Source organism: Kwoniella bestiolae, chromosome 1 (genome assembly GCF_000512585.2).
Source record: "Kwoniella bestiolae CBS 10118 chromosome 1, complete sequence".
Classification (NCBI taxonomy): domain Eukaryota; kingdom Fungi; phylum Basidiomycota; class Tremellomycetes; order Tremellales; family Cryptococcaceae; genus Kwoniella; species Kwoniella bestiolae.
This window is the reverse complement of record NC_089241.1, coordinates 2,770,003-2,790,268: the sequence shown is the minus strand read 5'-3', so window position 1 is coordinate 2,790,268 and position 20,266 is coordinate 2,770,003. Positions and strand designations below refer to the sequence as shown.

General features: G+C 46.5%; 5 protein-coding genes across 5 annotated transcripts; 2 read left to right on the top strand and 3 right to left on the bottom strand.

Annotated features, from left to right (window-relative positions):
* Positions 1-529: 529 nt before the first annotated feature.
* On the bottom strand, positions 530-3,109 carry I302_101050 (uncharacterized protein; the record flags this gene model as incomplete). Its single annotated transcript, XM_019191060.2, has 11 exons — positions 530-627; positions 850-1,114; positions 1,287-1,440; positions 1,506-1,594; positions 1,660-1,681; positions 1,761-1,855; positions 1,935-2,055; positions 2,122-2,279; positions 2,335-2,409; positions 2,490-2,808; positions 2,868-3,109. The coding sequence occupies 11 exons, from the start codon at positions 3,107-3,109 to the stop codon at positions 530-532; spliced, it is 1,638 nt and encodes a 545-aa protein (XP_019047808.2).
* Positions 3,110-3,954: 845 nt separating this feature from the next.
* On the top strand, positions 3,955-6,967 carry I302_101049 (uncharacterized protein; the record flags this gene model as incomplete). Its single annotated transcript, XM_019191059.1, has 10 exons — positions 3,955-3,987; positions 4,059-4,157; positions 4,223-4,386; positions 4,461-4,830; positions 4,938-5,168; positions 5,283-5,888; positions 6,126-6,263; positions 6,336-6,431; positions 6,518-6,799; positions 6,890-6,967. 10 exons carry the CDS (start codon positions 3,955-3,957, stop codon positions 6,965-6,967), a joined length of 2,097 nt encoding a protein of 698 aa, XP_019047807.1.
* Positions 6,968-7,113: 146 nt separating this feature from the next.
* Positions 7,114-10,258, bottom strand: I302_101048 (uncharacterized protein; the record flags this gene model as incomplete). Its single annotated transcript, XM_019191058.1, has 11 exons — positions 7,114-7,194; positions 7,303-7,428; positions 7,493-7,576; positions 7,685-8,055; positions 8,132-8,207; positions 8,265-8,389; positions 8,461-9,232; positions 9,299-9,504; positions 9,594-9,891; positions 9,981-10,119; positions 10,179-10,258. 11 exons carry the CDS (start codon positions 10,256-10,258, stop codon positions 7,114-7,116), a joined length of 2,358 nt encoding a protein of 785 aa, XP_019047806.1.
* A 336-nt stretch (positions 10,259-10,594) lies between these two features.
* On the top strand, positions 10,595-12,424 carry I302_101047 (uncharacterized protein; the record flags this gene model as incomplete). Its single annotated transcript, XM_065869206.1, has 7 exons — positions 10,595-10,622; positions 10,678-10,757; positions 10,851-11,161; positions 11,223-11,303; positions 11,361-12,098; positions 12,161-12,220; positions 12,298-12,424. 7 exons carry the CDS (start codon positions 10,595-10,597, stop codon positions 12,422-12,424), a joined length of 1,425 nt encoding a protein of 474 aa, XP_065725278.1.
* Positions 12,425-14,183: 1,759 nt separating this feature from the next.
* I302_101046 (uncharacterized protein) lies at positions 14,184-19,920 on the bottom strand (the record flags this gene model as incomplete). Its single annotated transcript, XM_065869205.1, has 16 exons — positions 14,184-14,506; positions 14,632-14,794; positions 14,880-14,979; positions 15,126-15,409; positions 15,522-16,164; positions 16,219-16,337; positions 16,418-16,565; positions 16,632-16,801; positions 16,892-17,506; positions 17,564-17,604; positions 17,657-18,948; positions 19,008-19,253; positions 19,314-19,497; positions 19,565-19,638; positions 19,704-19,800; positions 19,869-19,920. 16 exons carry the CDS (start codon positions 19,918-19,920, stop codon positions 14,184-14,186), a joined length of 4,551 nt encoding a protein of 1,516 aa, XP_065725277.1.
* Between the last annotated feature and the right edge of the window lie 346 nt (positions 19,921-20,266).

Here is a 20,266-nt window from a genome sequence, read left to right as displayed (position 1 = left end):
CTTTCAAAATATAACTCCATTAATGTCTTCCTCCACATCTTCACGATTAGTCTTAGTCCACTCATCATTCTTCATACTATACACACCTTCTATACGGTTCCTTACCATTCATCTTCCCGTCTCATATTCTCGTTGGTAGTCTAATCCAATCTAATGAATTAACGATAATGATCCCTTGTATACCTCGTCGCACTCCACCATTTGACTGAGTGACACATCTCTGCTCGTGCTCGAGCAGAGGCAACAAGTGACTCGTCTCGTCGTACCCTGTACCTGATGAATGACATGACTAGGATATTGTTAAAATCCATATATATATATATATATATATATATATATATATATAAACCCCAAAATTCATCCAGTGCAAAACATCATACAATAACTCGATGCATGTTTTCATTTCATCTTTTGAACTTCTTCCTATCATATCATCTTAAACACAAAAAAGATCCCAGACCTGAGATAAAAAGCAAAAAAATAGAATCGTCTCAAAACTAAACTAACTGCAACATACCCCGCAACCCGCTTAAAGTGGGATACCACATTTACCACTAACGTTAATTTGGACAGCCTTGATCTCTGTGTAGTTCTCCAAGGCGTATTCACCCAATTCACGACCGAGACCTATTCACATGGAACGCAAATTAGTCAGCATGTATCACTGAATCGTCATGGCCAAGCATCACCGATAGATTGATAGGAGCGCGGAGAAACCCTAGGTACGTTCTCACGCCATACGGTCCGATTTACCGGCGGTACATCGAGCGCGGGGGGCGGGAATGGCGACGAGAGGAAATCAAGGGATGGGATGGGTGCCAAGTAAAAAACCAAACCAAACAAACTCACCAGATTGCTTGAATCCACCGAATGGGATTTGAGGGTGCAATTCGTTGTAACAGTTGATCCAGATAGTACCAGCCTTGAGGTTGGCAGCTACTCGGGTGGCTCTCGAGATGTTCTCGGTGAATACGGCTGAGGCGAGACCATAGACTGAATCATTGGCAGCTTCGATGACTTCCTCTTCCTTGTCGAAGGGAGAGACGACGACGACGGGACCGAAGATTTCTTCTTTGACAATCTTCATGTTAGGGTTTACGTCACCGAATACGGTCTACAAATAAGAGACAGACATGTTAGCCTTGTTTGCTCAGGGGTATGCAGTAAACAAATTGCACGATCGGTGAGAACGTTTGATAGGGAGATAGATTATAGATTACCAAGCCACGTTATAGTGTTGGTTCCTATTGGGGGGATTTTTCGGTTAAAGCGAGACGGATACTTACCGGTTGGATAAAGTAACCGGCATCACCGTGTCTCTCACCACCACAGATGACGGTAGCACCTTCGTCTCTTCCGTGTTGGACGTACTTCATAATTCGGTCGTATTGGAGTTGAGATACTTGAGGACCTTGGTAGGTGGTAGGTTCGAATGGGTCACTAGAGGCAATTTCGTCAGAATGGATCCTCTCACACTTGAAGATTGGTTGGTGAAATGCACTCACCCGACCTTGAGTCTTGAAGTAGCATCTTTGAACGCATTGACGAATTTCTCGTAGATTGGCCTTTGGACGTAGATCCTTGAACCAGCGCACTATATCATTTGCATCCGATGTCAGAGTTCGGTCGTATCTCGGGATAAACAATAAGATAACTTACACAAGTTTGACCGTGATTGAAGCTATATGGAGAATTGATTAGCGACAATCACATTTGCATTTGCGTCCGAGTAGATCCGAAAAGATAGGACTTATACTTACAAGATACCTTGAGCAGCGTACTTGACGGCTTCCTCAAAGTTGGCATCTTCGAAGATGATGTTGGAACCTTTACCACCGAGTTCGAGGGATACTTTCTGCATGAGGGCCGGTATGTCAGCATCTCCTGAACCTGCTACGGGACGACATTTAGTTGTGATTGACCGAAGAACTCACCTTGATGTTGGATTTGGAAGCTTCCTCCATAACCAATCTACCAACAGGGGTAGAACCGGTGAAAGCGACCTTGTCGACGTCTGGGTGGGCAGCAAGAGCTGAACCAACGGTGTTACCGTAACTGTATTATTATTACGTTAGTTGAGCCGAGCTATGCCGAGTGAGCAGGATGATGAGTGATATTTACCCGACAACGACGTTGATAACTCCGGGTGGGACACCAGCTTCCTCGAAAAGCTTGGTCATGTACAAAGCGGTCAGAGGGGTAAGTTCGGATGGTTTGATGACGACGGTACAACCGGCTGCGATGGCGGGAGCGACTTTCCATGAGAACATGTAGAGGGGCTAGACGATCCAATTAGCTAATGATATATACGATGTATGGATGAAGGGAACTTACGAAGTTCCAAGGAATGATTTGACCACAGACACCGACGGGTTCGTGTCGAGTGTAAGCAAGTTTAGCTTCGGTGGTCTAAGTAGGAGGGAATTGATCTCGTCAGCTCAGATACTATTTGACCCGATGGAGCATGAATGAGTGAATAAAGAACTCACCTCAATGACCTTGCCGTGAATCTTGTCAGCCCAACCACCGTAGTATCTGAACACTCTGGCAGATTCAGCGACGTCGAATCCCTTGGCGGCGGTGAAAGTCTTTCCATTATCCAAAGCCTCGAGAGAGGAGAGGATATCGATATCTCTCTCCATCAATTCAGCGATCTTGATCAAGAGTTCACCTCGCTTGAAACCTGGGGTGTGAAGACCCCAGGTGGTGTTGAAAGCTACATGAGCCTGTTTGACGGCTTCGTCGACGTCGGCTTGTCTACCCTCTGGGATGGAGGTGAGGACCTCTCCGGTGGATGGGTTGTAGATGCTGAGAAGATCGTCAGTGGTGTAATGAGTGGAAGTGAGGTAAAGTGACCATTTACTCACTCGATAGTCTTGGCATTCTTGTCCAATGATTTTGACCATTTACCATTAATGTACAACCCGGTAGGAACCTCTACCTTGCCCTTGAAGGCGGCGTGGTTGAATTCATGGGTGAAAGTAGGATCGGACATTGAGTTGAAGAATCTTATAGATCGATTTTTAACGTATGAGGAAGATTGGAGATTTTGGTTGATACAACGGGGTGCTGAACGCAGTAAAACACTAACACGAGATGGGGAGATCATTTTGAATAATAATCGTTTGGATGATGCGGTATATATAAGAAGCGAGAGGAGCAAGTGATCACGTTGCCGTACGTTGAGCGGGGAGTATGTAACACACACGAAAACGAAAAAGAAAAAAGAGGTCAGGTGGATACAAAGCAACGAGAAAGAAGGATTATGCAACTTGATGATAGAAGGGGGGATAAAGATATACCTTGTATCAACATGGCTATATAGGTTTACGGTATGCTCATATCACTCCGTGCTCCTCGGTAACATCTTTACACCGGACCGATCACCGTCCATGTCCTATTACCCTGTCAAACTACACCAACTTCCCCATCACATCCCACAGCCCTCCACATTCATTGCCCTGCTTCACTCTGAATACAGACGTAGCTCCGGAATAACATCACAGTTAGCCTGTTTTACCCTGTTCTCTGCTTCGCATCCCGCTTACTTGTTCATCCAGAGGATGTATGAGATGTGATATCCCATCGAGTTATTTCGAGTTATTCCCGATAATACGGGTGAGGATATGACATACACCGGTTATTAATCCATTGCCATTCACATTCCTTTGAGCTAACATGAAATAAGCCAATCAGATTACGATTGTTCCGACGTGGACACTAGAAATAGGCACAGCAGAATAAATGGTGACCGTCGGGTATCTCGGTGCGCCTGTTCTCTTCGACGTTCTTGCATGCCTAACATGAATGGAGATGTATGCAAAGTCCGTCTGACCTTTACCCTTGAGCTCGTCGAGATTTACATGTTGCAGTTGCTGACCATTTCAATCTTTATCTGCTAGTTCTCAATCGTTGGCAATATAGCTTACAACTTATAGCTTATCTGCATTCACCATGCCTGCCTCTCCTGCCAAGAAGTCGCAATGGGTAAGCTGACCGTTCCTCCCTAGGATTAGCTGACTCATCGCTGACAATGTTTTGTTCATCTCGATGTGCAGAGCGAATATACCAATTCGGAAGGACGAAAGTACTGGTCCCATGCGACTACAAAACAGAGTGTATGGGAGAAGCCTGATGAGCTGAAGACTCCTTTCGAGGTGAGCTAGACAAAGTAGAAACAATGGCGAGATATGTATAGCTGATGATACTGCACTATGAGTAGAAAGCACTAGCCAAAACACAATGGAAACAATACACTTCCAAAGATCGACCGTACTATGTCAATACAGCTACTAAAGAGACGAAATGGGATTTACCGCCTGAATTGAAAGAGTTGAAAGCGAAGATCGATAGAGAGGAGGAGAGGAGAGCTCAAGGCTTGGGGAGGTAAGCGTCATATCCTTCTACAGGTCTCTGCCCTTGGGGTCGAGCTCATTGTGACATCTGTCTTATCTTGGTAGTCCCGCAAGGTCGAGTAGATCACCCACTCCAGAAGATATCCGAGAACTCAGAGAAGCAGCAGCAAACGCCATCGCACCGTACGGTTCTCTCCCTCCATCAACTGACTCACCTCAATCGAGAAGAGGGTCCGAAACTCCCCAAGTAGCCCAACAACAGCAGACTCCTAATGTCCCCAATCTACCGGTCATTATCATGCCTCCTGGGGGGTTTGCTGATCGCCTTAAAGCGGAGGAAGCGTTTATCTATTTGTTGAAGAGGGAGGGTATAAATGAGCAATGGACCTGGGATCAGACTATGAGGAAAATCATTATGGATCCGCTTTATAAGGCTTTGGATACGCTCGCGGAGAAGAAAGGCGCTTTTGAAAAGGTGTGTATCGTTCTCTCTCCGACTCCAAATATTACTCCCTGCGTCTTCCAAAACTCGTTCTAGAAAATTAGGAAGAAGAGTAACTAAGCTGAGTATGGCCTGAACAGCACATCAATACAATCCTCGAAACTCGTCGTCAAGCAAAGCAACTTCGGATCTCCAAGCTTCGACCGGTCTTTCACAAGCTATTCGCTTCTAGTCCTGAGATCAAGAGCTACTCGACTATGAAGACTGCCGAAAAGGTTTTCGAGAATAATAGGTATTGGCGTGAAGCTCAGTTCGACGAGAGGGCTATGATATTGGAAGAGTATGTTGATGATCTGAGGAGGATTGAGGAGGTGAGTCTTGCTTTTTCCTACTCATTTGTGAAAAAAAAATGGAGAAAGAAGAACGATCTTCGTCTCCATTGTTATCGACGACACATGATTCTGACTTACCTTCTATGCCCGTAGACCGCCGAAAGAGAACTACGATCCCAGAATCTCAAAGTCCTCTCAGACCTAATTCGTACCCTCGACATATCCGTCTCCACTCGATGGAGAGAGGCGCACGATCTCATCGTCTCCTCTGACGAATTCAAGTTGGACAAAGATCTCCAAAAGATAGACACGATAGATATGATCCAAGTGTACGATACCTACTCTCGTCAACTCGAGCTAGAACACGAGGAGGAAAGCCGGAAACTGAAAATTGAAAATGTCAGAAAAGCACGAAAGGCAAGGGAGAATTTTAAAGTCCTCTTACACCAACTTCAAGAACAGGGATCATTAGATCGAAGTTCGAAATTCAAGGATATCTACAAGACTATAAGGGATGATGAGCGATACCTGGCTTTGTTGGGATTACAAGGGTCGAATCCGTTGGATTTGTTTATGGACCACATTGATGATCTGAATGAGGAGTTTGAGACGGCATCGCAGAAGTTGGTGAGGGCTTTGAACAAGGATGGGAAGGAGATCAAACTTGAGACTAAGTTTGCGGAGTTGGACGGATGGGTGAGGGAGTTGAGGATTGAGAGTCAGTTTGATGAGAGGTTGAGGAGGGATATATACGATTTGGTGGGTTTGGTCTGTCTGTGATATCATTATACACCACCTTGTTCCCTTCGCCTTTTGTAGCGTTCCTCCCTTGTGCCCTTTTCACCTGTCCCCTCGTCGCCTTATCCATACCTCATTCTCTTGTATACGACCCGTCCATCTCTCCCTCTCCCTGCCCTCATTCCGCCCATCCCGACTCAATTTTTGGCTGGCTCATGACCAAACACACACATACTGACTTCCATTTGAATTCCACAGATCCACGGCAAACTCAAACAAGCGGCTGAAGATGAGATCCGCCGAAACGAACGACGAAGGCGACATCGCATCGATGATTTGAGATATGCCTTGAAGAAAGTAGGAAGGCATATCGATCTGGAGATGACGTATGAAGAGGTGAGTTAGATTTGAGCTCATATGGCAAATAACGCATGATTGATTGATTGGTTGATTGATTGCGGTGATTAGGCATTACCTCACATGAAGGATTTACCCGAGTTTAAGGAAGTTACAGAGGAAGAGGATAGGAAAGCCGCTTTTGAGAAATTCATCAAGAGACAAAAAGTGAGTTACTCTGTTATGTCATTGGAGTGGCTTGAAAATTCATGAGTCAGAGATGGATTGCTGATATTGTTGGTTTGGCGTTGCAGGAGAAATTGAAAGAAGCTGAATCGTCTGATCGGTACGAGAAAGATCGCAAGTACTCTTACTCCCGAGAGAAAAGAGAGGATGAGTCGATGGATATTGATGAGAAGGAGAGAGATAGAGACGCCGGTAGATCCTCTAGGAAAGATAGGGAGAGGGATGATAGAAAGGATAGGGATAAAGAGCGACACCGAGATGGTCATAGAGATAAGGATAGAGAGAGGGAGAGGAAGAGGGGATCGGTAGGGGTTGATGAGAAAGATAAAGAACGAGAGAGGGAGAATAAGGTGAGTCAGAGTATCTCGTCGTCTTTCATTCGAGTGAGATATGTTGAAGAGATCATCGAAGTGGTAGCTGATGTTCTTTTGATGTTATAGCGACGAAGGATGTCGAGTACTTCGAATAGGAAAGAACGAGATGATGGGGATGGTGATGTCGAGGAGGGTGAGATCTAACGATTAGCGACGAGGTGAATCTGGGGGAAATGTAGATAATGTTCATGTATCGATGATATGCATCATAATATATCATGAAAACGATAAACCCCAATATACATATGTAATATCTATAAGATAAGACGATACATCGCGTCTACTCTGCTCTACTCGGCCTTTCTCTTCTTCTTTTTCTTCTTCAGGTCCACACCTGATCCCGATCCCCCGTCTGCGTATTTACCGGTTTTCTATAGGTGCCATCAGACAATCAGCACAAAATCGAAATTGGGGAATAAGCAAGCAGGACTCAAATTCAGATGTCGTTCGGGAAAATGCTGCAGGATATCCAAACTCACCTTGTTCAATACCCTCTGCAAGGCTCTTCGTGTCTCGCTGTTCTCAGGGAACGAGGTGGGGTCGAAGTACTGTGAGGCGTATTCTAATAACCATTCGGGGCGAACTTCCGTCACTGTCCTGATAAACTGTACGCGGACACAAGGGGGAATGTCAGTAACGTTGCAATATGAATGAAGAAGAATAACTCACGTTGGCAGTTGTCAATACGAATTCATTATATATCACCCATTCTGGTGTGGTATCTAATCCGCAGGACAAGTGTAATCTGACGACCTACAAGCGAAACAACGAACATATCAGCTTTCATTCTCCCTCGAAACATGGCTGGCCCAAATACTAGAATGGGCATATGTGTATAATGAAGAAAGAACCCCCACCCACCTGGTTATCCTTAACAGTCATATAACTTCCCTTCTCCCCCTCCTTATGCGCAACTTGCATGAAGAACCCGCAAGTCAACGCCTGTCTGATATTATTCCAGTAATTCTTATCTTCCCATGCCGTCGAGCACAACTCCAGATCGAACTTCTCCATAGCCCTCTTCAATTGAGTACGAACATTATCAGCTTGAGCCAACGATCGCTGGTTCAAGTAATTCTGCCAACACCAGTTCTTCGCATCTCCCTCGTTGGACTTGTATGCGTGATACACGTTTAGGAGGGTTAAGTGATCCCCGTCTGGATGGGTGAATTGGGCTTTGGCGAGATCGGCTTCTTTACGCTGAGAGGCTGGTCTCATAAACACGTTGGGAACTATCGTATGCACTTGTCAGCATTTGCCGTTCCCTTGGGTTCTGGTGAGTATAAACTAGGAGAAGACTGCACAAACCTGATAACATAGCGGTGAGGGAGAGCATCTCGTTACTGCAGCCGAATTCTGGACTGACGATAAGCATTTTGGCGAGCTAAATACATCGCGAGTCAGCTGTGTCACCTTCATGTTAAAATGGAGAATAGCTCACTTGAGGATCTAATGGGAACTCGGCCATAATTTGACCCAAAGGTGTCAAATTACCCTCATCATCCAAAGCAGCGAGGTAATGTAACAATTCCAAAGCTCTCATGATGGTTTCAGGTGCAGGGGCGTCTGAAAAGAGCACCCATTCAGCTAAAATCCCAACAACGATGGTAACTCTTCAGCTGGAAACCTTGACTCACCCATATAATCGAAATGCACCAGATCTTTTATACCCAACTTGATCAACTCCAACACTGTATTCGCCAAATTACTCCTCAGGATCTCAGGATGAGTCTGCTCTTCCAACTCCTTCACGAAATCCTTCTCCGTATACAGTCTAAAGCATTTACCAGGTCTTGTACGTCCCGCTCGACCGGCCCGTTGCATTGCTGAAGCTTTCGATATAGGTGATACCAGTAAACTTTCTACTCTGATCCGGGGGTTGTATACCTTCTGTTTACAGAATCCTGGATCAACCACATAGACTATACCGTCGATTGTCAAGGAGGTTTCGGCAATATTGGTGGAAACTACTACTTTTCGCCCGGGGAGGCCATCTTTACGTGCTGGAGGGGGAGGATCGAAGATTCGTTGTTGTTGATGAGGTGGTAGGGATGAGTACAGGGGTACGACCAATAACGGTCCTGCCATTCCTTTGTTTGATAGTTCTTCGCCTTCCGCTCGGATCTTTCGACAGGCATCTTCAATCTCCTCTTCACCAGTCAAGAACAACAGTACATCTCCTTCATCTTCTGCTTGGTGGATGAACAGGACGGTTCGGATCGAAGCTTCCACATAGTCGTTCTCTGGTTCTTGGGTGAAGAAGGTTTCTACGGGGAAAGTTCGTCCGGACACTTTGACGACGGGTGCTATACCTGATGGTTGACCATCACCAAAGTATTTCTGGAATTTCTCAACATCAAGGGTAGCTGACATGACGATGATTTTCAGATCGGGTCTTCTTTTGGCGATCTGCCGACGATGGTAAAATGTCAGTTGCCTTACTATTATACTATTTCTGAGAGGACTTCAACTCACGTCTTTCAATAAACCCATCAATATATCCGTTGCTAATGTTCTTTCGTGCGCCTCATCCAAGATGACGGTAGAATATCTTTCTAATAGCGGATCATTCATAGCTTCTCGCAACAGCATACCATCGGTCATATACTTGAGGAAGGTGGTACCGGGCTCAGTCATATCTTCGAAACGAATCGAATAACCGACTTGTTTACCGAGTTGGACTGTATGGTACAACAATCAGCATAATGGAATTCTAACATGAGATGTCAGGTAAGAAACTGGGAGAGGAATGTAGAAGGGAAATGCTCACCATCCATCTCATCGGCCACACGCTTAGCAACACTCATAGCAGCCACTCGTCTAGGTTGAGTACAAGCTACCATCTTCCCTCTTAACATTGGTAAATCCGAGTAACACACGAACTGAGGGATCTGTGTGGTTTTACCAGAACCTGTTTGACCCTCCATCACAGTGATTTGGTTCTCCGAGAAGACAGTCAAAAATTCCTGCATCTTCTGATAGACTGGTAATCCCTTTCTCTGAGCGAGGATCTTTCGGTAGGACGCTGAGAAGGGTGATAAGCCCTTGAAGGGGTTGACATCGCCGTCCTATATCATCGTACGTGTTAGTGGCCACGTAGACCGCATATGCGCCGGGTGCAGACATAGGAATATATATGATTATCAAGGTGACTTACCATGATTGCCTTGGCTTGCGCAACGGACACCTTTCTAGGAACCAGCCCGTTCAAGGGGTTGCTGACCTTTCCAGTGGTACCGTTGGAACCGGTGGCATACCCGTTGGTAGAAGATGAAGCGGCCATATTTCGATGAGCCCTGGACTTGGATGTCAGTTATCGGCGTACAAGGTATACGAAGTTGAAGGGAGAACTTACAGGTAAGGGTTGTCGACGGGAGGAGTGGAAGATGAAGAGTCGACTGCTGTTTTTGATCGCTTGGAAGGAGGTTCTGCCATCTCGATCTTGCCTTCTGGATCGTAAAGAGAGGGTTGATATGCGTCTTCTCTATTGATGAGTCTCGCTGCGATCAAGCTGATAGACTTGGATATGGATATGAACTGAATTTTACAACAGCAACGATCAATCGAGGAACGAACGCAACACCAAAAAAAATACTCGTGCAAGCATTGTGAAGAATAGGCATGCGAGTGGCAAAAAAGACCTGTTAACGCATGCCTAATACCGAAGCCCCGTGGTCTTGGTGGAGGTGACATCACTTCGTCACCGTGATCAACCTTCCATTTCATCCAACCTTTTGGCTCTTCCTCCTTCCTACACTTCCCGAAATCGACATGCCAGGTCTCAAAGCAACGCAGCAAGGTGAGCCAGTCGGGTCCTTATCTGCTTGATCAATGCTGACCGTGCAAATCCACAGATATCGATCAATTTGTCGCTATAACCCAAGCTAGCCCGGAAGACGCTGTTCATTTCCTTGAATCTGGTACTACCTTAGAGGTGAGTTGATGGGTGGATCAGAGGCTTGACTTCAGCTCTTGGTAGACTCGCCAAGTCGATACGCTGGATGATGAGCTGATACTCATGTCTTAGGGTGCGATTGAAGACTTCTTTGCCGCTCAAACTGCTTCCGAACCTCTCATCCCACATCAACAGGACGAAGAAGACGCCGAATTAGCACTGGATTCACCCAACATGTCTGAAGACAATGTCAACAACCCCACTCCTGCTGCTACTGGCGGACCTAGAACATTGGGAGGTGCAGCTGCCTCTGAACCATTACCTGCAGGATGGGGTCAGCCTGAAAGATCAAGGTTCGGTCGAATAGGGGAGAGTAGAGATGAAGAGGATGAACCTAGAGGAGGGGATGATCCCGAGGAACTGTATGCGGGTGGTGGAAGAAGGTAAGTTAGCTGATGGTTCCTTGGAAATGTGGTAAAACATCAAACTGATACCTTTTGATAGTGGATTAGCCGTGCAAAACCCTGATGATCAAAGAGGCAGTGGGAATTCCTTGGTGGATAACATCCTTCGTATGGCTAGTCGGTAGGTCTACACTTCATCTGCATGTCTAGTTCAAGCTAACTAGATATTCGCATTTAGAAATGGACCTCGATCTCCAGCTGCCGGTGGATCACCCAAACCCCCTTCCGCCTTCAGAGGTACAGGTAACACTCTCGGATCAGACGAAGCTCCCTCAACCGAAGTCCCCGCAGCTGGTTCAGCAGCTCCTTCCGGTTCCACTCCCGCTCCCTCTATCCCTAGCGTAGCCGGTATGACCCCCTCCATGATGGATAACCTCTTAGCTGGTATGTTCGGTAGAGGTGGTGGAGCAGGAGAAAATGCCTCGCCCGACGAAGAAGAGGACGATGAAGATGATGACAATGATGAGAATGTCCAAACTCGAAGATTGACATTCTGGAGAAATGGATTTTCCATCGAAGACGGACCTTTACTCTCGTACGACGATCCTCAAAATCAAGCTTTACTCCAGGCTATCGAATCTGGACGTGCACCTCCCAGCGTGTTCGGAGTGAAATTCAACCAAAGGTTAAACGTCGAAGTTGCTCAAAGACGAAGAGAAGATTATCAACCTCCACCTCCAAAACCTATGAGAGCTTTCGGCGGATCTGGAAATAGGTTGGGGTCACCCGCTCCTGAAGTCACGAGTAGTTCTTCGTCTAATATGCCTGGCGGTTTACCTCAAGGCATCTTAGCTGGTGGATCAAGCTCTTCCTCGACTCCTACTTCCAGTGGTGCAGCGGTCAATCCCGGTAAATTTGAGGTGGACGAAAGTAAGCCTACTACCAGTATACAACTTCGATTGGGTGACGGTACGAGGTGAGTTCTGCTCATTGTTCTCCGAATCGAATGCCTGCTGATAAAGATCATGCATGACGTAGAATGGTGGCAAAGGTCAATCTTACTCATACAGTTGGTGACCTTCGAAATTACGTTTCAGCGTGAGTCCTTCATACACTTGACTCATCGATCTTCGTCGTAGCTTGTCAAGCTGATGTCGCTATATTATGTAACATAGGGCTAGACCAGATAATCGAAACTTTGTGCTCCAAACGACTTTCCCCAGCAAAGAGTTGTCTGACTCGAGCGAGACCATCGAAGCTGCGAAATTACAAAATGCCGTAGTAGTACAAAGATTCACATGATCCCATCCATCACCATTGGTCTGGTGAGTATGACTGTGTTCAAATGACGACTCGAATGAATGGCGAGAGGGTTGAAGACACTATGCATCTCTGTACATGTTTGAATATTGTACTGAACTTTGCGAAGAGTGCCGAGGGATCAGGATACAACTCTGAACATGGGGGTATGCAGCAAAATTGTCTCTTCAATCGAAGCTTCTTTTCTCGAGAAAGGATTTGGCCTGACGACTACTGAGGATCACTGTCCGACAATAAATAAGAGAGGCTGGATCGAAGTTGCAAAGATTGTCCCGTATGGGGGATCACCTCATCTGTACGGCTGTTCTCACCTCGCATGGAGTACTTGATGATTCCTCATCACTGTGTGTACCTCCTATCTACCTAGAGTCTATGTAGAAACTGTAAGGAAACTTTTCGATGCATAGGATTTGGTGCGATGGGACGATATTTGTAGACGCTATCCCCTGTCACCCGCGGACGCACGCATAAGCCCTCTGAGTGATAGGCATCTTCACTTGCCTGTCACATCCCACACAGGGTGTTTCTCACCTTCGGATCGAGATATGATGTAGTGAGGGATCGGAGGAATAGAGCGACACTATGGAATCATGACGTTTCCTGCATATCGTGGAGTGATGGTGCGATGTAAGTGTCTGTACCTGTGGTCTATAATGATACTATATCAACTGTCTTTGCTTGCCCGGTTCACCTCACACAGTGTGTTTGACCGTTTGACCGTGTTTCTCCAAGATATGTTGTAGTAAGGGGTCGTAGGAATGGAGAAATACTTGAGAAACATGACGTATCATGCATAGGGTGGAGAAATAGCGCAAGGAAATTTTCGGCACCTGTGTTCTATAATTTATAATGATACTATACCCACTGCCCTTGCTTGCCCGGCACACGTCGCACAGGGTGTCTCTCACCTTCTCGTCGCGATATGTTGTAGTAAGGGATCGTAGGAATGCAGCGACGTCTTGAAATGTGACGTTTCATGCATAAGCTATGGAGCGATAGCGCAATCCAGTTTCGGCGCCATGATATATATGATTTGGGTGATACCCACCACATAATAGGTTGTCTTCGCTTGCCGAGTACACCGCTCACAGAGTGTCTCTCATCTTCTACTCAGGATATATCACTGTCCTAGTCATGAGTATCCGAGCGACATGTTGAAACGAGACATTTCATGCATAGGGTGAGGAGCGATGGTGGATGGAATATAGTCCCTGAAGCGAGCCAAACTTGATCATTGGTATGACCATACTTTGCGATCCATTCTGTCGTCCCATCACGTTCCACACGGAGTGTTTCCCCCTTCTAACTCACAAGATATCACTGTCCTAGTCATGAGTAGCTGAGCGATACGTTGAAACGACATATTTCATGCACAATTTGTGGAGTCATAGGGCGATATTTTTGGGTATCAATCAATCACATAACTCGGTGGTTCGGCCACGACCAATCCTCTTCGGTTCTGACTGATTTCTGCTTTCGAACGAAGTATACCAGATCATCTAACGGTGGGTCGTATCTACAAGAACTTAGTATATCAAAACCACGAGGTCCGCCAAGAAAGAAGAGAGCGAATCGCGAAAAAAAAATGGGCACGATGACAAGCAGTTCTTCCAATTTCTCTTCTGCCTGTAACAATCACCTTGCGAGTAACGACGAAAGTCAGAACCATGCATCGTATCACTCTGCTCTTGACAGATCGAACGCATAAGATATACATATAACATGCAGGGTATACCGTACCCTACTGAACAATAACCACATCATCCCTCACCCTCCCATCTTCTTCCTCTCCCTCCTCATCTTCTTCCCGCTGTTCACCTTCGTCATCCTCCCAATCATCCTCATTGTCTTCGTCCTCCGCTTTTGGCTTTACATCCTTCTTTCCCTTTTTGGTCTTTTTCTTCTTCTGCTCGTCTTTCATCGGATCGTAATTCTCCACTCGCTCTTCTACTACGTACTCTGCGTCAATCATGTTTTGTCGCATCTTGCCCCAGTAGGAGGTGAAGTATTCTCGGATGGCTAGTGCCAGGAATATACGTAGGAGGAGAGGGATGATGGCTTGGACTGTATGCGTCGAAATTGGGTCAGCGCTTGCTCTCATGGTACATCCATGAGTTCCTGAGTTGAGTTTGAGACGTATGGATATTCATGAAGTTGTGAAGTGAAATTGGACAAAGAGCAAAACTCACGTAGAGCTTGATACACCTCATCCCCATATTTAGCTCTCGTCATCCCCGCCACGATAGCAGTGACAACGAAAGGCGACGAGATGAATAACAACAAGGATCCAATCACGGGTAAGAAGATCTTGTGCGTTGTGGATAGATCATCAGGGAAAGGATTTCGGAATTGCTAGGAGTATCCCAAGAAACATATTATCAGCTCACACATTCTTCGGAGAAACATATATCCCGAGTCAGCTGCGAGGATTACTTACATCTTTCAGCTTATCCAATAACGATCCTCTAGCAGGTTTCAAGCGATTGACACTGCTCATCAATCCCACAGTCAGGGAGCAGGTCACAGTTCCGAGAGCCCTACAGTGATGATACCAAGTTAGCTTCATGTCCTTCGCAATTCTTGGTGGAAGATGTCGATCGATGATGACGGGGGAAAGGAAAATGAAAAGGCAGTAAGAAACAGCCGCAAGAGACTGGGAACAAGAGGCGAAAGGAGGACTCACCAAGTATCCCAAAAATGCACTACGATCCTCCCCCCAGCACTCCCCTTTCTACTCCAAGAAAAGGTACTTCCATACACATCGCCCAGTAATCCCACAGCAAAAGGTATAACCCCATAGATCGTCAATAGTCCATATGCCCCAGCGAGATATCGTATGAGCGTTCGCTTGATCCTTGTTGATCTGGCTGACCTTCTCAGTCTGCCCGCTTTGGATAAAGTCAGGATATGTCGTCTGGCGAAAAGACCGAGTGAAAGGGATAGGTAGATGATGTAGGCGCCGAATAGCTATGACGCACATGTAAGTGTCCTTATTCGACGTTATTTGGAGAGAAGTATATATCTAAAGCGAGTAGCTGTTGTTGTGAAATAGGTGGAATAGAAATTGACTACGACTCACCCAATTATACCCATCATGTACCATCCTCCCTTTCCCATTACCTACCATCCTGCTCGCCAATCTGCCCGCAACGATCGGTCCAAACGCAGACACAGCCAAAACCGTGGCAGCCATGACGAGCGTCGTCCCAATAAACGTATGTACCCTAGTTCTCCAATACCTTGGAAGTTCAATCACCTCATAGTCCCTATGAGGATCTCTAGCAGCTTCTCTAGCCCTTCTATCCTGCTTTAACAATCTCATCTTATCCTCGGGAGTGTGGGGTACACCCTCTTCATTCAATGCGATGAATACTCCTCCCTCTGCTCGTCGTTGAGCGGGAGGTAGGAGAATCACCTGGTCCGAAGCTGGGACACGCGCCTTGGTGGATTCGTTCTTGTATTTACCGAACATTACTTGATAAATGGGATCTAGGATTGGCCATACCTTCTCTATTTTGGTGGGTCGGGTGTCGAGCTTGGTATTGTCTGTTGTAGTGGTTCGTCGAGCCATGAGGGTGTTTAGTCTGTACAGTTGGATCGTGGTCTTCCACCATAGAGTCATGATCTTTCGGAAGCGGTGTCGAGGGCGGATATATGTCACAGTGGGAGGGACGACGAGATGGAGAAAGAGCAGGTCAAATGGGATGGAGGTGAGAGGGCCACTATATGAAGTGTTTCAGTATGTACTATGACGAGATTTACATCACACAACTTACAAAGTAGGATCCAGCCTCAAAGGTAAGAAGTCAAAGTATGGCACATAAGCCAGAGTCCAGCATGATCCGCCAAACAACGTGAAGACAATGACAGAATACATTACAGCGGAAGTACCGAGCTGATCATACGGGACCAAGATCAGCTGAAGGATCCCCAAAGCTATGATTTCATTATCTGGGTAATGGTCTTGAGACTCACCTTTCTAAGCTGAGAGAACGCACTCTTCTCGACAATATCCTTGACAGGCGAATAATTGGGATCCGCAGGATCACGGATGAAGAACAAAGTACCAGCTCTGCAGAGCGTTCGAATATGCGACAAGAGCGTGGCGAATTGATACATGAACCTAATCAAGCAATCAAGATCAGCTCAGATGTCCGGACTTTCTCCACAAAGCTGACAGACCACTTACATAGTCCCAACAAGCCAATCGAGGAACATGACTCCGAAAGGTCCAGCTCTGAGTCTCTCTAATCTACCTAGGAGGGTCGCTCCGGGCCAGAGGGGGACAGTACATCCATCTATCATCAGACCAATACCTAGAGGGAACGCTCCGAGCTCGAGAATCATGAAGAAGGCGAGCTGGTAAGACACATCAGTCGAAAAGGCCTGACCAAACTCTCCGATAACAACCGACGATGCCCACAAAACTGAAGGCTAGTTGTCACTCACCTTCAAGAACATCGCATGATCTTTCACAATCTTCTTCAACTCCTTACTGATCGTCCCGCCATTCTCACCCGGTAAAGCGATCAATCCCACTATAGCAGTAGCGACTCCATACCCACTGAAAACAGTCACCAATCTATGTGAGACCGAATTCGAGATTGATATCCTTCGTTTGGCAGCTACGTAAGCAGCGTAGAAATCGTAGGCATGTTGTCCCAGCCAAGCCAAGCCATCGCCTGTCAAACCGATGTATTTGCCTTTCACTTCTACGTTTGCGGCTGGAGTGGAAGAGGAGGTCGACCCGAGGGGAAGAAGGGCGAACACTTTCGACAAGACATCTCTCCTTGATCCTCCGTCGTCTATGCCTAATTTCCGTGCCAGGATAGTCTCAGCAGCTCTGATGGATGCGAACAACGGTATTGCCACTACTTCCTTGACGATTTCGAAGATTATGTCGACGATTGGGTCGGTGACTTTTCGAATCAGGTATAGTGTTCGACCAGCAGTGGAGAGTATAAGGCGAATTATGTCGGTAGAAAGGAACAATTTTCCGATGAGTAGCGGGAGACCGATGAAGATTGATATAGCAGCGGACATGATGATCACACCGAATAGGACCTGCAACAGATATGTCAGCTATGCTTGATCTCTGCTACCTTCATTGACACAGCTTACATTCTGGAATAACCCATGTAGAGGCCCGATCAACCCCACAACTGAAATAGGGAATTAGCGCGGATCCCAACCAATGCGCTGAAAATGGCTCACCCTCAAGCATACCGTTCCAGTCGTCTCTATCCCACTGTTCATCCTCCTCCATCTCATCCATAAACTCAACCTGTACAGGTCTGACCTCCAATGGGCGTGCATCACCATTGATGTTAGCACGTCTCTCCTCCTCTTCATCCTCTTCTATCGCCCTGACACGCGCTTCTTCACCTTCTTCAGGTTCATCTTCCCAATCTCCATCTTCTCCATCAGGTGCCTGAGCAATTTCGGGAGGCTGAGCGATCGGTACATCCCGGTTGTAGGGGTGGGCAGGTCGAGGCACATCATGAACCAGATTCCCGTTCTCATCGAATCGTATCGTTTCTCCGGCTCTGAAGACGTGTCCCGAACCGGACGAGGAAGATGCTGTACGAGTAGGTGAAGGAGGTAAGAAAAGCGGTATATCGCCTTCTTCGACGTTCCCACTTCTACTTGGTCCAGCTTCGTTCTCTGCCCCTTCACCTTCCGTTTTCAGCATCTCGGGGGCTCTGTACCTGACTTCTTCCCCTTCTTTCGATCTCCTCGACGAGCCATTTCTCTCCTCCATGGGCACACTAGCCACTGGTATATTCCCGGTACCCACCCTCTCTAATCTGGGTCTACTAGGTCCAGCATCACCCTCACCTTCAAATCTTTCAGAGGATGACGACCAAGTTGGCGAATTGAGTATATCTCGAAGAGTTTGTTGGTTGGTCTCTCCATCCGGATATTGCGGCTCAGCTGCATCCCTCATCCGTTCCGATTCTTCTCTCCCTCTATGGTTCTTTCTATATTCTTCTAAAGCAGATGCAATGGCATCGGGTCCAGTTGGTATAGGTCTATATCCTAGGGGAGGTTGTCCGGATGAACCCTCTCCTGACTCTTCATTTCTAACTTCAGCCACCTCCCTCTGCAGATCCATCAATATACTGTTACTTCCTATCTGGTCCTCTTCGTCTACCTTTTCTCTACCAGCAGCTTCAAGCATTCTCTGAGCGAGCCTCAATCCGGCTTCTTCCCTCTGTTCTCGCTCCTCCCTTTCTTCCTGTTCTCTACCGAGCCTTTGCATTCTCCTCTCCCTGTCTTCTCTAGCTTTACCCAGAATAGCAGCCATGACATCTGTAGTTCTCCTAGCTATCCCATTGAGAATCATCCATTCATCGGGGTTGATCTCTCCTTCTTCGACTATCTGAGGTCTGGCACCTTCTTGCCAGTTATGCTGAGTGATCCATTCTCTTAAAAGGATCAGACCGATCAGAACGGCCGCGAGGGAGATTGAAAGGATCTGACCACGTAGTACGAAGCTGATTGCACTATCAGAACGTGTGAGCAAGGCCGTGGCTGAGATCGAATTTGCGGAAATATGACATACCTGCTTTCATCTCCTTTCATCCACCTTTCTACGGCTCTTCTCAGCACTCCAAATAAGGTGGATATGGGCCTATCCACGATATCCCCTACGCTGATACCCTTGGTAGCATTTTCCAGAGTCGTGTTACCTCCCAAAGTGATGTTCATGGTACGATGTTCGGTTGTATTCGAAGTGACGAAATCAGTCACATTCCCTACTAGGTCTGTTATGCCCGTCTCTTCGCTGGTCTCAGGTCCAGTGTATCCTCTATCAAACAATAATCAGCTGATGCCATTTAATGAATGTAAGATGGAAAATTTAGCTCACATATGATCTGTGATCCATAGCAGAGACCGCAGACTGAACATGTTGAGACTTGGTAGCACGATCAACCAAGTGACTACTACTAGAATACATCTTGCTACCCATAGCTGTTGGCGATATATCCATAGGAGCGTTTGGCGTATGTATACGGTTGGAGGGATTGTTTCCGGTAGTTTGTCGGGATATACTGGGAAGTTCATAGTGACTGTCAGTTTGAATTAATATGCAAGTACAAGAGAGATTCATCCACTCACTCTTCGTAAAAGTATATTTATGTCCACAAATTTCACAATGCTTCTTCCCTGTCTGAGCTAACCATTGCTTGAGACTACATAGCATCGTCACTTAATGAGCTTTTGATCATAGAGCAAAGACTTGAATGAAATAGCTCACCAATCTGGATGTACAAATCTTACACTCCCCGAACATTTACAAGGGTAGATCAATGGATCCGCTTCGTCCCCTTCCACACGACATACTCGACATACGTCTGTGAATGAAGTGCAAAGTAAGCTCATTTATCCCATGTGAAGGTCAACCTGGCGGATTCGAGCTCACCTCCTTCGTCCTCATGATGCGGTGGTGGTGGTGCTGGCATGAAGTCTGCCATTTCTGTTAGTACATGAGTGATTGATGTTGATGGGATGAGAAAGACAAAGAAGCGATTAGAAATGCAGAATGCACTCACCCTCGCTCTGGCTCATTACTCATTGATCGGATGAGAGTGTTAAGGTGGAGGTCGCCGACATGATCATCTGAGAGGAATAAATAGATAAAGCTCTATGAGGTCAGTCACGTGATATCGGGTGCCACTTGCCCTTATCCGGATGGATTGACATTGTCTCGGCAAGGAAAGAGAGTACCTTGATTGATCCGGATAACAGTGTCACCGTACGGTGGCAACGATGAATGATGCATGCGGTGAGCGAACGAGGACCCCGTTATCTATCAACCAA